At 37.0% G+C, this 14,041-nt stretch overlaps 1 protein-coding gene and 2 pseudogenes across 5 annotated transcripts in view; 1 reads left to right on the plus strand and 2 right to left on the minus strand.

The window, feature by feature from the left end:
- The window catches only part of PTBP3 (polypyrimidine tract binding protein 3), a 93,966-nt gene that overhangs the window by 22,498 nt on the left and 57,427 nt on the right, over nt 1–14,041 (plus strand). For 3 of the 5 annotated variants that reach the window (XM_024562059.3, XM_024562061.3, XM_024562062.4), the window contains one exon: nt 11,890–11,974. In XM_024562059.3, coding sequence (XP_024417827.2) covers nt 11,890–11,974 — 85 coding nt within the window. The remainder of the gene's footprint in view (nt 1–11,889; nt 11,975–14,041) is intronic. The other 2 variants (XM_024562060.3, XM_045196752.2) reach the window with 1 other exon arrangement.
- Nucleotides 10,176–10,497, minus strand: LOC112306485 (small nuclear ribonucleoprotein E-like; annotated as a pseudogene).
- On the minus strand, nt 12,044–13,059 carry LOC112306239 (protein SGT1 homolog pseudogene; annotated as a pseudogene).

The following is a 14,041-nucleotide window of genomic DNA, read 5'->3' on the forward strand; positions in this document are numbered from 1 at the left end:
AGTACTCATGAAGTATTGTTAAACAGGGACACGCACCTGTACTTCGGTGATTTTTTGCATTATTTATTGAGGTAGCTCTTTTATATAGGCATCATTGATTGTTCTTGAAGCTGATCTCAGTCTTCAGTCTCCAGCCTCCCCAGATATGCCCCCAAACCCCTCTCCTAAATCACATTGTTGGTCTTTTTGGTATGACTAGCCCTCACCCTCAGACCGTCTGGTGATACAGAGCCCCCAGATTAAAAAAAGATACTTCTCTCAGGCATGGCCTTCCAGGGCCTTAGAGATTACTTCCCAGAAGGAGAAGGTAAAAGACCTCTCTTTGGAAAACGTTAAATTCTTTCCTATACGAACTGTGAACTAAAATCTTGAGTAATACTAAAATGAGATTGTCATGTGGTAATAATACTAATGGTATTTGAAAGATCCTCTATGGAAATAAAAATGCTTCTTAGTGATCCCTTATAGTATATTAGTAACTTGAAGTTATTCTACATTAAGTAGGAATTTGAGATTTCTTACAGTTTTATCTTCCACTCAAAAAGGAAGAATTATTTCACTTTTGAATATTCTATGGATAGAATGAAAAAAACAAAATTCTATATTCTAAAAAAAGTTAATACAGCATAGTTTATATCAATAAACTGCAAATACTACCATTATTTAATAATAGGGGGATAGTTAGATATGCCATTGTAGATTTATAAGAATTCATTAAAAGTAATTATGATGAAAACTTTTAAAAAATATATTCTATTGATTATGCTATTATAGTTGTCTCATTTTTTTCTCCCCTTTATTCCCCTCCACCCTGCAGGACCCCCCCCCCCTTATTCCCCTACCTTAGTTCATGTCCATGGATCATTACATATAAGTTCTTTGGCTTCTCTATTACCTATGCTGTTGTTAACCTCCCCCTGTCCATTTTGTGTCTACCAGTTATGCTTCTTATTCCTTGTACCTTCTTTCCCATTCCCTCCCTTCCCCCTCCCCGATGATAACCCTCCATGTGATCTCCAATTCTGTGAATCTATTCCTGTTCTAGTTGTTTGCTTAGTTTGTTTTTGTTTTTGTTTTGGGTTTTTTTTTTAGGTTCAGTTAATAGTTGTGAGTTTGTGGTCTTTTTACTGTTCATATTTTTGATCATCTTCTTTTTCTTAGATAAGTCCCTTTAACATTTAACATAAAGAAGGGCTTGGTGATGATGAACTCCTTTAACTTGATCTTATCCGAGAAGCACGTTATCTTCCTTCCATTCTAAATGACAGCTTTGCTAGACAGAGTCATCTTGGATGTAGGTCCTTGCCTTTCATGACTTTGAATACTTTTTTCCAGCCCCTTCTTACCTGTAAGGTTTCTTTTGAGAAACCAGCTGACAGTCTTATGGGAACTCCTTTGTAGGTAACTGTCTCCTTTTCTCTTGCTGCTTTTAAGATTCTCTCCTTATCTTTAATCTTGGCTGATGTAATTATGATATGCCTTGGTGTGTACTTCCTTGGGTCCAACTTCTTTGGGACTCTCTGAGCTTCCTGGACTTCCTGGAAGTCTATTTCCTTTGCCAGATGAGGGAAGTTCTCCTTCATTATTTGTTCAAATAAGTTTTCAATTTTTTGCTCTTCCTGTTCTCCTTCTGGCACCCCTATGTTTCTGATGTCAGAGCATTTAAAAGTTGTCCTGGAGGTTCCTAAGCCTCTCCTCATTTTTTGAATTCTTGTTTCTTCATTCTGTTCTGGTTGACTGTTTATTTCTTCCTTCTGCTCCAAATCATTGAGTCGAGTCCCAGTTTCCTTCTCTTCACTGTTAATTCTCTGTATATTTTGCTTTATTTCACTTTGCATAGCCTTCACTTCTTCCTCTCTTTTGCTACCGTACTCAACCATTTCTGCGAGCATCCTGATTCCCAGTGTTTTGAACTGTGCTTCTGATAGGTTGGCTTCATTGCTTGGTGCTATTTTTGGAGCTTTGATCTGTTCTCCATTTGGGCCATATTTTTTTGTCTCTGTGCTCCTATTACATTGTAAGGGGCAGAGCCTTACATATTCACCAGGGCAGAGCAACCTGCTTGCCTGCATTGTAGTGCTGTATGTGGGGGAGGGGTCCAAGAGGGAACACTGCCATTTGCTTGGCTCTCAGCAGGTTTTCAGTCACTTCCCCTGCTACCCACAATCAAAGTGGGCCCTTCTGGTGCCGATTCCTGGGTGGGTGGGTTTGTGTACGTTCCAGGACCCCTGTGGGTTTCTCCAATGAATTCTCCTGCGAGGATGGCAGTTCCCATCACTGCCACAACCCCAACAGGTTTTTTTAATTAGAGATTTTGAGGCTTTATTTCCCTGTGCTAGAACCCTGGGTTGCAGGGTCTGTCTCTCTCCCCAGTTGTTCCTCTCGGTTTATCCACACTCCAATGCAGGACTGCCCGGTCCACCAGTCGCCAACCACCTTGCCCGCCCTGCTCCTCTAGCTGCCTTGCCCCATGTCCTTTCCATCCCGCTTGCCCTTCTCCACCCCTCCTACCAGTCTGGTTGAATGTTTCTTCTTTAACTCCTTGATTGTCAGACTTCCTTCCATACATTTCAGTTTTCTGGCGGTTCTGGTGGTTTTTTGTTTTTAATTAGTAGTTGTCCTTTTGGTTGTGTGAGGAGGCAAAGTGTATCTACCTACACCTCCATCTTGGCTGAAAGTCCTATGATGAAAACTCTTAACAACATGGCAAAAGCTTATCAGTTAAAAGGGTTACAGAGAGGAGCATAGAGGCACAATATAACAAATGTATATTAAGATGAAAGTGAATTATCAAAATGAAAAATGATCTGTTCAACATCAACAGATTTATTCTGAGATAATTGGATGAGTAAATATAAAAAGATCCTTCCAGCCCTGGTTGGTGTGGCCCAGTGGACTGGGGTGGGGGCCTGGTTCCCGGTAGGGGAAGCGTGAAAGGCAACCACACACTGATGTTTCTCCTCTCCTCTTTCTCCCTCCCTTCCCCTCTCTAACAATAAATAAATAAATAAATAAATAAAATCTTTTAAAAAATAAATTAAAAGATCCTTACAGAAAGGGATGGTTATAGTGGAAATTTTCTTTTTCCTGTAAACAAATCTCATCATTGTTCTGCAGGAAATATCCTAATGCCCAAGCAGATACATGCTTTATTATTTCTCATTCTTAAAGGTTAATTATAAATGGGACTTCATTAAATCTCCAGTGCAATCATATACAAAAAGGGTTCCAACTCTAGTTACTAGAAATGGATATATATTGTAAGAGTTTGTTACAAAATGTGAAATTACTGCTTTTAGTTTTTAAGAATGTTTTATCTCAAAATCAAGTCTCATTGATTTGGGCTCTTAGAAGTGGGAGATGGTATTTCTTTTTAAGACTTTAGAAATTTTCCTTTATTGAAAGAGTGATATCTTTCACCTTTGTTGGACATGAGGTTGCTGTCCAATACTAATTACATTGCATACATGTAACTATTGGCATATGTTGCTTTTGAAAAGGACTAAGTAGTTAATCATTAGTATTTATTTGTCAGTGTTTAATGAGACCTATGTATTAGAAATATTAATCCTTGGAACAACCCATGTAAAATCATTATGATTCTGATTGTACAGAAGAGCAAACTGAGCCTTGGAGAGGTTAAAGAACATGTAGTATCATACAAAGGTTAAGTTTGTAGACCCTATTCAAACCTATATCTGGTTTATTCTAGAAATTAAAATATAATTATTTTAAACCACTTTACTATTATGCATCTGTTTTCATTATAACATCTGTGCTATTTGTAGAAGTTCTCAATTAGCTATACATTAGAACTTTGGAAATATACAGGTGTCCAGGCCTCAGCCTACACCTACTAGTTAAGAATATCTGGGGTAGGCCCTGGTATATGTAGTATTTTAAACTAGATAAGTGACTATAATGCATAGCTAAGGCAGAGAGCCATGTACCTCACATGTGCTGTAGGGAATGGGTGAATATAATCAAGTATAAGGCACAATAATAGACCTCCAAGTAGCTGAGAAAAAAACTTGATGTACGTATTTGACCAAATGTGTTATATCAATAGTTATACATTTGAAAGTTATACATGTGAAAGGTACTAAAGTCCTGGAACTGTACACATTTTAATATTGAAAGACAATCAAAATTAAATTCAACCTCTTCACTTTTAGGAAAGAAAAATTGTCAAGGTTGTGGTATTATTTATCTGTCACCAATAGGTAGGACTGGGTATATAGTGAAGGGAATGTTTTTGAGACAGAAATACGGAAGTAAAAAGGCGGGAATAAATACATGTATCTGGGGAAAATTACCAGAGAAGAGTGTTACTGTGAATAGGTGGTCCAGATTAGAAAGAGCTTTTCATTGACATCACAGTACATTTAGACTTGATTTAGTAAGCAGTCAGAAATGATTTCATGTTAATGACTGATTGGATTTTTATGTTAGGAAACTAGGTACGAAGTTTACTGAATGAGGTACAAATAGAAAGAACCATGAGTAACTAACTTTTCTCCTCAAATTGAAACTGAAACGGCATGTGTGCATCAAGAAAACTAAAATCAAATATATAAAGAACTCACACGACTCCACTCCAGGAAGACAAACAACCCAATTAAAAAATGGGCAAAGGACTTGAACAGACACTTCTCCAAGGAAGACATACAGAAGGCCCAGAGACATATGAAAAGATGCTCAGCATCACTAGCCATCAGAGAGATGCAAATTAAAACCACAATGAGGTATCATCTCACACCAGTCAGAATGGCCAACATAAACAAATCCACAAACAAATGTTGGAGAGGATGCGGAGAAAAGGGAACCCTCGTGCACTGTTGGTGGGAATGCAGACTGGTGAGGCCACTGTGGAAAACAATATGGAATTTCCTCAGAAAACTAAAAATGGAACTGCCCTTTGACCCAGTAATTCCTCTGCTGGGATTATACCCTAAGAACACTGAAACACCAACCCAAAAGAATCTGTGCACCCCAATGTTCATAGCAGCACAATTTACAATAGCCAAGTACTGGAAGCAACCGAAGTGCCCATCAGCAAACGAGTGGATCCAAAAACTATGGTATATTTACATAATGGAATTCTACGCAGCAGAGAGAAAGGAGCTTATACCCTTTGCAACAGCATGGATGAAACTGGAGAGCATTATGCTAAGTGAAATAAGCCAGGAAGTGAGGGACAAATACCATATGATCTCACCTTTAACTGGAACATAAGCAATAGAAGGAAAAAGCAAACAAAATATAACCAGAGACATTGAAGTTAAGAACAATGTAACAATAGCCAGGGCGGGGGTGGGGGGTGGGGGCGGGGACAGTGGGTAGAGGGGATTACAGGAACTACTATAAAGGACACATGAACAAATCCAAGGGGGAGGGTGGAGAGGGGGGAGGGAAGTGGGTTCACCTGGGGTGGGGTGAAGGGATGGGGAGAAAAGGCATACAACTGTAATTAAATAACAATAAAAAAAAAAGATATAAAAGTGGGTAGGTTTTACTTCTTGACTCAGGTGATAATGTTATCTTTATATCAATGCCAGGGCAAGTTATTTATTTTGGTCATTTTAACAATATAATTATTACTGCTCATTATGAGCATCATGGTTTTCAAAGTACAATTTGTTCATATATGCTAGCAGCAATTATATTTGGATTTTGTTAAATTTGAAAGGACAATGTATTTTGTTTTCAAATTATGTGAATTGAAATGCAGAAAATAAACCACTGTGATATTTGAAAAAAAAAAAAAGAAAAGAAAAGAAAAGAAAACTAAAATCAACTTGTTGGATTCTTAACTGGCCAGCCTTGCCTGGGCCTGTGTTAACAACTTGACATCTTCTCTAGAAGCGTTTTATTTTATTTTACTTTACTTTTTAAATTTTTTAATTTTATTTTATGGTTTATTTAAGATTTTATTTCCTTACATTTAGAGAGGGAGAAAAAGAGGGAGAGAAACCATGTGAGAAAGAAACATCGAGCGGTTGCCCCTCACACATGCCCTGACTGGGGACCGAAACCCACAACCCAGTCATGTGCCGTGACTGGGAATCTAACCGGTAACCTTTCACTCTGCAAGAGGACACCCAACCAACCGAGCCATACCTGTCAGGGCTAGAAACCTTTTAGATAATGTCATGTGCCTCCATTAAAGTGCTTTCTTGAAAATTTCTTCTTTCTAGCTTTTTGAATTGAAATTATAGAGTAAGAGTTGGTTCCTTATGGCAGATAATGCCTTTGAATGGTAGAAAGGTGTTTTGCACTTTTGGTTCTCTTATCCTTCTCATCCTTCTCTTTGAAATGTCTGACTTCATGGCACTGCTTTATGGTTTCTCCTGTTTGTCTTTTAACTACTTCGGTAGAATTCTCATTTGTCTCCCTCCTGAGCTATTGTATCCGTTTGTGTTTTATTTAAGAGAGGCTATTATTTTTTCTTCAAAAAATTTGTTTCAATTTTAAGAACTGTTTGCTCATAATTTAGAGTTGTGTGATTTTTGTGTGTCTGTGTATGTTGTCTGCCTTTTGATTCTTTCCCTTCTTTTCCTTACATAGAGATCCATAAGGAACTCATGAGGTCGTTTCTGAACATGCTTGTCTTTGAAGGGATGCCTTCTGGACCATCGCTGTGTAGAAGGATAGTGAGAGATAGTAGTGTGAGATAGGGATGAGCTCTGAGAATGAGCTTTGGTATTTGACACCTGGACCAGTCTTATCTGCTCTTGAGGGTTGAGCATAGGTTCGCAAGAAATCTCTTAAGTCAGTAGAAATCCTCTGGCTCAGAATGATGTATCTCTTGTCATGGTTTTGTTTTTGTTTTTTTTCCACTTTTATTTTGAAAAAATGAGTTTCACAGCAAGTTGCAGAGATGCTATAGAGAGGTCCTATGTGCTACTCCACGTTTCCCCCAATTGTTACATCTTAATTATAGTACACTATCAAAAGAAGCACACTGATCACATTGATACAGTGCCTTTGTATAAATCTGTTTCATTTTATTGCATGTGTAGATTCATATAATTGTCACCACAGTCAAGATACAAAACTAATTCATCACCATAAAAATCTCCTTTATGGTACCCTTTTATAATCATATTCCCATTCTTCCACCAACTGTCTCTGCCTCTTGGCAACCATTGGTCTGTTTTTCATCTCTATAATATTGTTATTTTGAGAATGTTGTATAAATGCCATCACAGGACATGTGAATTTTGTTTCGAGCAGTCGATCTTTTGAGATTGCTATGTATGTTTAGGGGTTTTTCAAAGTTTTTAAAAAATTACAGTTAACATTTAATATTATATTAGCTTCAGATGTACAGCATAGTGTATGTTTAGTTTTTAAGAAACCACCAAACTGTTTCCGGAGTGCTATTTTACATTCCTATCAGCAGTGCATTGAAGGTCCAGTTTCTTTCACATCCTCGCCTGCATTTGATATTGTCATTTTAATTGTTGTGATAGGTATTATGTGGTGATATGGTGATATCTTGGCTTTAATTGTAATTTGAAGTGATTTTTTAAGGTTTTAATTTGAATATTCTTAATGACTAATGACGTTGAACATTTTTTCATGCGTTTATTCGCCATTTTGTACATCTTCTTTGGAGAAATGACTGTTGGAATCTGCCTTTTAAAAAATTTGGTTATTTGTGTTTTTATTACTGAGTTACAAGAGTTTATATGTTCTGGATACCAGTCCCTTGTCAGATGCCTAATTTTCTGATGTTTTCTCTAATTCTCTGGCTTGTCTTTTCATTTTCTTGATGGTGCCCTTTGAAGTACAATAGATTTTATTTTTGATGAAATATAATTCATCTATTTATCTTTTTTTCTTTTGTCACTTGTGCTTTGGTGTTAAGAAACCATTTTTTAACCCCAAGTCATGGAGATTTACTTCTGTGTTTCCTTCTAAGAGTTGTATAATTTTACATTTAGATACATACAGTATATACCCTTTTTGAGTTAATTTTTATATATGGTGTTAGGAAGGGGTCCAATTACCTGCCATCTTTTGCATCTAGATTTATAGCTTAGATGTATAATTTAGTTTTGATTATATTTTTGAACTCTATATAAATGTGATAATATAATATGCATTCTTTTGTGACTGACTTTTTATGTTTGTGAGAATCATTTATGTTATCATGTGGAGCAGGAATTCATTCTCATTGCTGCAAATCATTGAATGTATTTACAATAAATTATTCACCTATTTTATAGTTGGTGACATTTGGTTGTTTATGGTTCAGCTAGTAGAAATAGTGATGATGAGAACATTCTCATATTTTGGGTGCACATCAGCAGGCAGTCTCTTGAGTGGATCCATAGGAGTAGAATACATAGGGATCCTAAGATATTCCTATAGTCAGATTTAGTATATTGGGTCATTTTTCCAAAGCTGTCCCAATTTATACTTCCTCTAGCAACATGTAGGAGTTCTGTCACTTTACATTCTTATCAACACTTGATATATTTCAGTCTTTTTAACATGGTAATATTTCATTGTGGCTTTAACTTTAATTTCCCCGATGACCAAAGAGGTTAGGCATCTTTTCATATATGTTTGTTGGACATAGTATTAATCGTTTTACTATGACTGAGGGAAAAAAAAAACATTTACTTACTTACAATGTTGGTGGCCCTTTCATAGCTATACATGTTCTTACTCTGGGAATCAGGCTGAAAGAGCAGCTCCTATTTGGGATATGTTCTTGTTTCAGAGAGAAAGAGGAAAAATAGCAGAAACCATAATATCTCCTAAAGAGTCTACTTGGATTTAGTGTAGGTCATGTCCATTCATATTCTATAGATCAGAGGAAATCATAAAACCATGCTCAATGTCAGTGGACCAGGGAGGTATCATCTTCTCATAGGAAGCATTACAAGTCACGTGGCCATGGTTGGAGATGAGTAGTTCCTTCATAGAAGAAGCAGAGAGCACAAATACTCTGAATAGTAATAAAGTCTACCACTTTATTTATAAGGTGCTTGTTCAATTCTCTTATCATTTTCTATTATTCTCGACTTTTTCTTGGTTCCTTGTAGGGTATTTTTTCCCCTCCTTTTTTATTCTTAGAAAGTTCTGGATTTAAAACTTCTGTTGGTGGTATATATTGTAGATATTTCAATAATCTAGTGATTTTTTTGTTGAATAAATACTTTAAAAGTTGAGATATATTTGATATATATTAGTTTCAGGGGTACAGTGTAATGACTCAATATTTGTATATATTGTAAATGAAATTCTGAATTTCTGTGTTGCCTAGTTTATTGATATTTTCCTTATAATGGTTTTTGCTTCTTGTTTAGTAAATGTTTTCCTACTCCAGGATTATGAAAATACTCTTTTTACTACCTTCTAGTGTCTTTATTGTTTTGCCTTTTACATCTCAATCTGTAAACTACCTAGAATTAATGTTTAGTTGATATTTTAACATAGAAAAGAGCTAAAGTGATCTCTTAAGTGATTTCTAAGATCAAATTAACTCAGTTTACATATAGAAACATTGATACTAAACTCACAAATGTGTAGAAGATACACATATTAGTAACACATGTTTTACCATACTACTCATAAATAAAAACATGTTGGACATGTTTAAATTTTTACTACATTTAAGACTGCAAAAATTCACATTTCTACATCAGGTAGTCAGTAAACAAAGTCTGTCTTTGGCTACCAATACCTGTATTTCAGATATTATGAGGAAGACCTATGCTTTAAGTGAGGCTGTAATTCCCATCTTTCTGGAATTTAAGATTTTCAATTTTATTTCATCTTACAAGCTTACTTTATTTCTTCCTCTTGTCCCAAGCTATCTCTATGACTTCTAGTAAAAGAACCAAAGAGAATCATTTCTAGATGTCTAATACAGAAATTGTTTAAATAATTGTATTTCTATTAGGCAAAACACATTGGTAGTTTGCCTTTCTTCAGCTAAGACTGAAGTTGTTTCCTTTAGAAGTGGTGCTTACACCTAAACAATATTTGTTATAGCACTGTTGCTACTTTAATATTTGTAGGATAGTTTGGGGATTTTTATCATCTAGGAGATAAAACAATATTTTTTTCTTTTTAATAAAAACAATCACATAACATTTATTGTCACCTGGTAATAACAAAATGGTAATCAAAACAATATGAATAAATATTCAAGGACTACCTGCAACAAAGAACACCTACAAAACACAAACTCGTGCTTCTCAACAATTTTTCACTTCATTAGTCATTTCTAGTTGGAGACACTTTGGAGGAGAGTAATATTATCTCCTTTCAGCATGATCCGACCTAGTTGTTTTCTTGACTTTGTTTTAGAATGAATCTCTTCTGCATCATCTAATACAAGGTTCATGTATTCATCAAAACCAATGATACAACCCTTTATCGCATATTCACTTGCTCATAAAGCCACACCTGGATGTGAGACCTGTTTTGCAAGTATCTGAAGATAAGGTTGATGGGCTGCACCATCATCTTCTGCACTTTTTGGCCCTGGCCACACAGTATGCCATGGTGGAAGCTGACAGAAGACCACACTAACCGGCACACTCCCTCAAAAAGCTACTTCTGGAATAAAAGTATTTCTTAAAAATTGATCAAGCTGCTGTGGTGGGCTGGTATGGCTCAGTGGATTGAGCACCAACCTGCAAAACCTAAAGGTCGATGATTAGATTTCCAGTTGGAGCACATGCCTGGGTTACAGGCAAGGTCCCCACATAGAGCATGTGAGAGGCAACCAATCAATGTATCTCTCACACATGGATGTTTCTCTCCCTCTCTTCCTCCCTTCCCCTCTCTCTCTCAAAATATATAAATAAATAAATCTTTTTTAAAAATTGATGAAACTAAACAAATGGTAACATTTTAAATAGGTCGGTTTTAACTTGTACACGTTATTTATTGTCCTTCTTAAATATAAACTTAAATTTTGGTAATTGGTCTTAGGGTTACAATGAAAGTCTTGTCTGACTTGTCTTTTGGCATTGACTGTTCAGCTTTGGAATTGGTCAGAACTCTTACCTGAAAAATAAATTACTTAAGTAGTAGTTGTTTAAGAAATAGTACACATTAAAGGTTATTTTTAAGATTAATGTATGAGAAGTCACTGAAAACGAGGGAGTTGGCCAATATACAAATAAATTACTACATCTTCATGTTCAACCTAAGAAAGTTATCAAAAAATCAGAATTCTTAGGGAGTGCTACACAAAATATTTTCATGCAGCCCTGGCTGGTATGGCTTGGTTGAAACATTATCTGTGGACTAAACGATTGTGGGTTGAATCCCAGTCAGGGCACGTACCTAGGTTGTGGGTTCAATCCCTGGTCAGGGCACATACAAGAAGCAACCAGTTGATGTTTCCATCTCACACCATATTTCTCTATTCACTCCCCGTCCTTCCCTCCCTCCCTCCCTTCCTCTCTCTCTCTTAAAAAGATAAAGCAATGAAAAAAATGTCCTTGAGTGAGGATAAAAAAAATTGCATGCAAATATATTACAGAAACTTAACATATTTAATATACTAAGTGTACTTAAAAATATACTACAAAAACAATGTTAGGATGTACCTACTCAATATGGTTTCTGGTAGTTAAAATGTAACAGGTTAGAGGATTGGGTTTAATCAAAAAAGGTACAGTATTATGCCCCAACTATGTGATGACAGTTTTGTTTTCTAGTAACAGTTGTGTAAATGTGCAGTAATTTTTCCTTACTATAAAGTTCACTTCCAGCCTTTAGCTTCTGTGATTCTTGAGGATGTCCCCTTAAATGCCTTGCTATTCTGATGAATACTGACTTTTATATTTTTAGTAATAAATATGGATCATTATTTGAGACTTGTTTTATTAACAGAATATTGCTCTTGCTTTTCAGCGGGGACCTGATGAGCTTCTTTCTTCTGGCCTCATTAACGGACCTTTTACCATGAACAATTCTACTCCTTCTACAGGTGTGTATGGTGAGTTTTCATTTTTTTTCAAAATCTGAAATGTTTTCTTTCCATTTTTTATACATTGTTCTTATTTTGCTCACTTTCTAAAAATTAATTTATTTAGTACTTTTTCCATTCCATATCATCAGGAGGATTGATTTCCTCTTTCCTTTTACCTACATCAGAGCAGTTAGTACTCAAAACTGTACCACCAGACTCCATAAATGATTTGTTTCACTTCATCAGAACCATCTGAATAGATCTGCTGAAATAGTTTGTTTAAAGCTGCATCTCTCTCCAATTTCTCATTCTTTTTTTCTCTAATCTCTCTGTCCAATTTATCCCAATTCCTTGTATAATGAGATGATGATGGATATAGGTTCTTTACATCTGCGATGAACTGTTTTTGGCTTAGGCTCATCTCCTTGCCCCTCTGGCTTTTCCCATCTCACAGCCTCTGGCTTTTTCATTTTAATTTCAATCTTTGTTGAAAGTACCTTAAATGTGCTCTATTCTGGTATTATAGGATGAAGTCTCAGTTTCAAATTGTAATCCTCTCCAGAAGCAAGTTTCACCAAAGCAGATGATTCTTTTTCTGAAAATTCCACATTTACATCATTCTTCTGAACATTCTTGATAATAAGTGTTACGGTTACTTGAGATTCCTTTGATACCAGTCGTACTTGATTTTTGACTGATTAGTCCTCTGGGATACAGACACATTGGATTGTGACTCATTCTGAGCTTCTTGACACCTTTTCATCCAGATAATAAAATCAGCGTCCACACTATCTAATTTCTGTCCTTCTGTAAAGGTTTCTAGAGCAGCAGCATAGTTTTTTATGGTATTCACATCCCTTTTCTCAGCATAGCAGTAGGGTTATTTGGATTAAGTCAAAGAGATTTCTTTGCATCAGCAACTGCATCACAATAAGCCAAGAAGGATATGACAATAAGCTCTTTGAGAATAATTTTGTGTATCATCTGGTTTCTCTTCCAAAGCCTTAGTCAGCTCCTCTAATGCCGCGTGGGGGGTCCTTGTCAACCAGAGCATCTGAGAAGCTCAGGAGAAACCTCTAGGCTGTTGCAGGTCCTGCTAGAGCGGCCACCATCCCTCATAGTCACTGCTGCTGTTGCTGGACCCTCTACTACCGAAGTTACAAGACCCGCCGCTGCGCTTATTTTGCTCATCTTATAAACATAGGCTGAAGTGCCTCTGTTATATATAACAAAAAAAGACTGCTTTTCTCCATTCTGTTTAGCTCCTTTTCTGGAGTTTTGTTCTGTTCTTTCATTTCTTTCATTTCTTTGTTTTTCCATGTTTCTCTATCTCCTCATTTTGGCAGCCTCCCTGTGTTTGTTTCTGTGTATCGGGTAGAGCTACTACACTTCCCAGGCTTGATAGAGTGACCTAATATAGTAGGAGTTCGTTAGGGTCCAGTGGCGCAGCCTGTATTACCCAAGCTGGGTGCTCAGGGAGCACCCACCATGCGTGATGTGTGCACCCTCCTCTTATAGTTGAGCATTGTTGCTGTTGGAACCTCCAAGGTCAGCCACTACCTGTGTTCTGTCCTGGGTCGCACACCATTAGGTACAAAGTAATCTGCAGATAGCAACTACTTGTGCTGTGCTCGGAGGTGCCCACAAGAGCTATAAACTAAGACGAGCTGCTGCTAGTTCTGGCCTGGGATAACTTAGCCAGAGATATGGGGCTCACTGATGCCAGATACAACTTGTTTGAGAGAATTTAGGAAAATCTGAAGCATGTGCCATATAAGCCATTCATAGGGAAAAGCCACTGGAAACAGGCTGGATGGGCCCAAAAGTTGGGTGGGGCAGGGTTTCAGGGAATCACCAGGGTGAGGCAAACAGTGGACCCAGGTTGATGAAGTCTCAGATATGGTACCCACCCGCTGGCTCTGTTGCTCTGTGGGGGAAGGGCTTAGAAAAGGAAAAATGGCCTCTGTCAGCACTTCTGTCTGGGAGAAAGCTGCCCCTCAGCTCCCACCCTGATGCCAGGTAATTTACTTCCTCCCTATATATCTCTGATGCCTTTCAATCTGCTGCCCTGGCACTGGAGCTCAGAGGGAGTAA

The sequence above is a fragment of the Desmodus rotundus genome, chromosome 1, assembly GCF_022682495.2.
Source record: "Desmodus rotundus isolate HL8 chromosome 1, HLdesRot8A.1, whole genome shotgun sequence".
Lineage (NCBI taxonomy): Eukaryota > Metazoa > Chordata > Mammalia > Chiroptera > Phyllostomidae > Desmodus > Desmodus rotundus.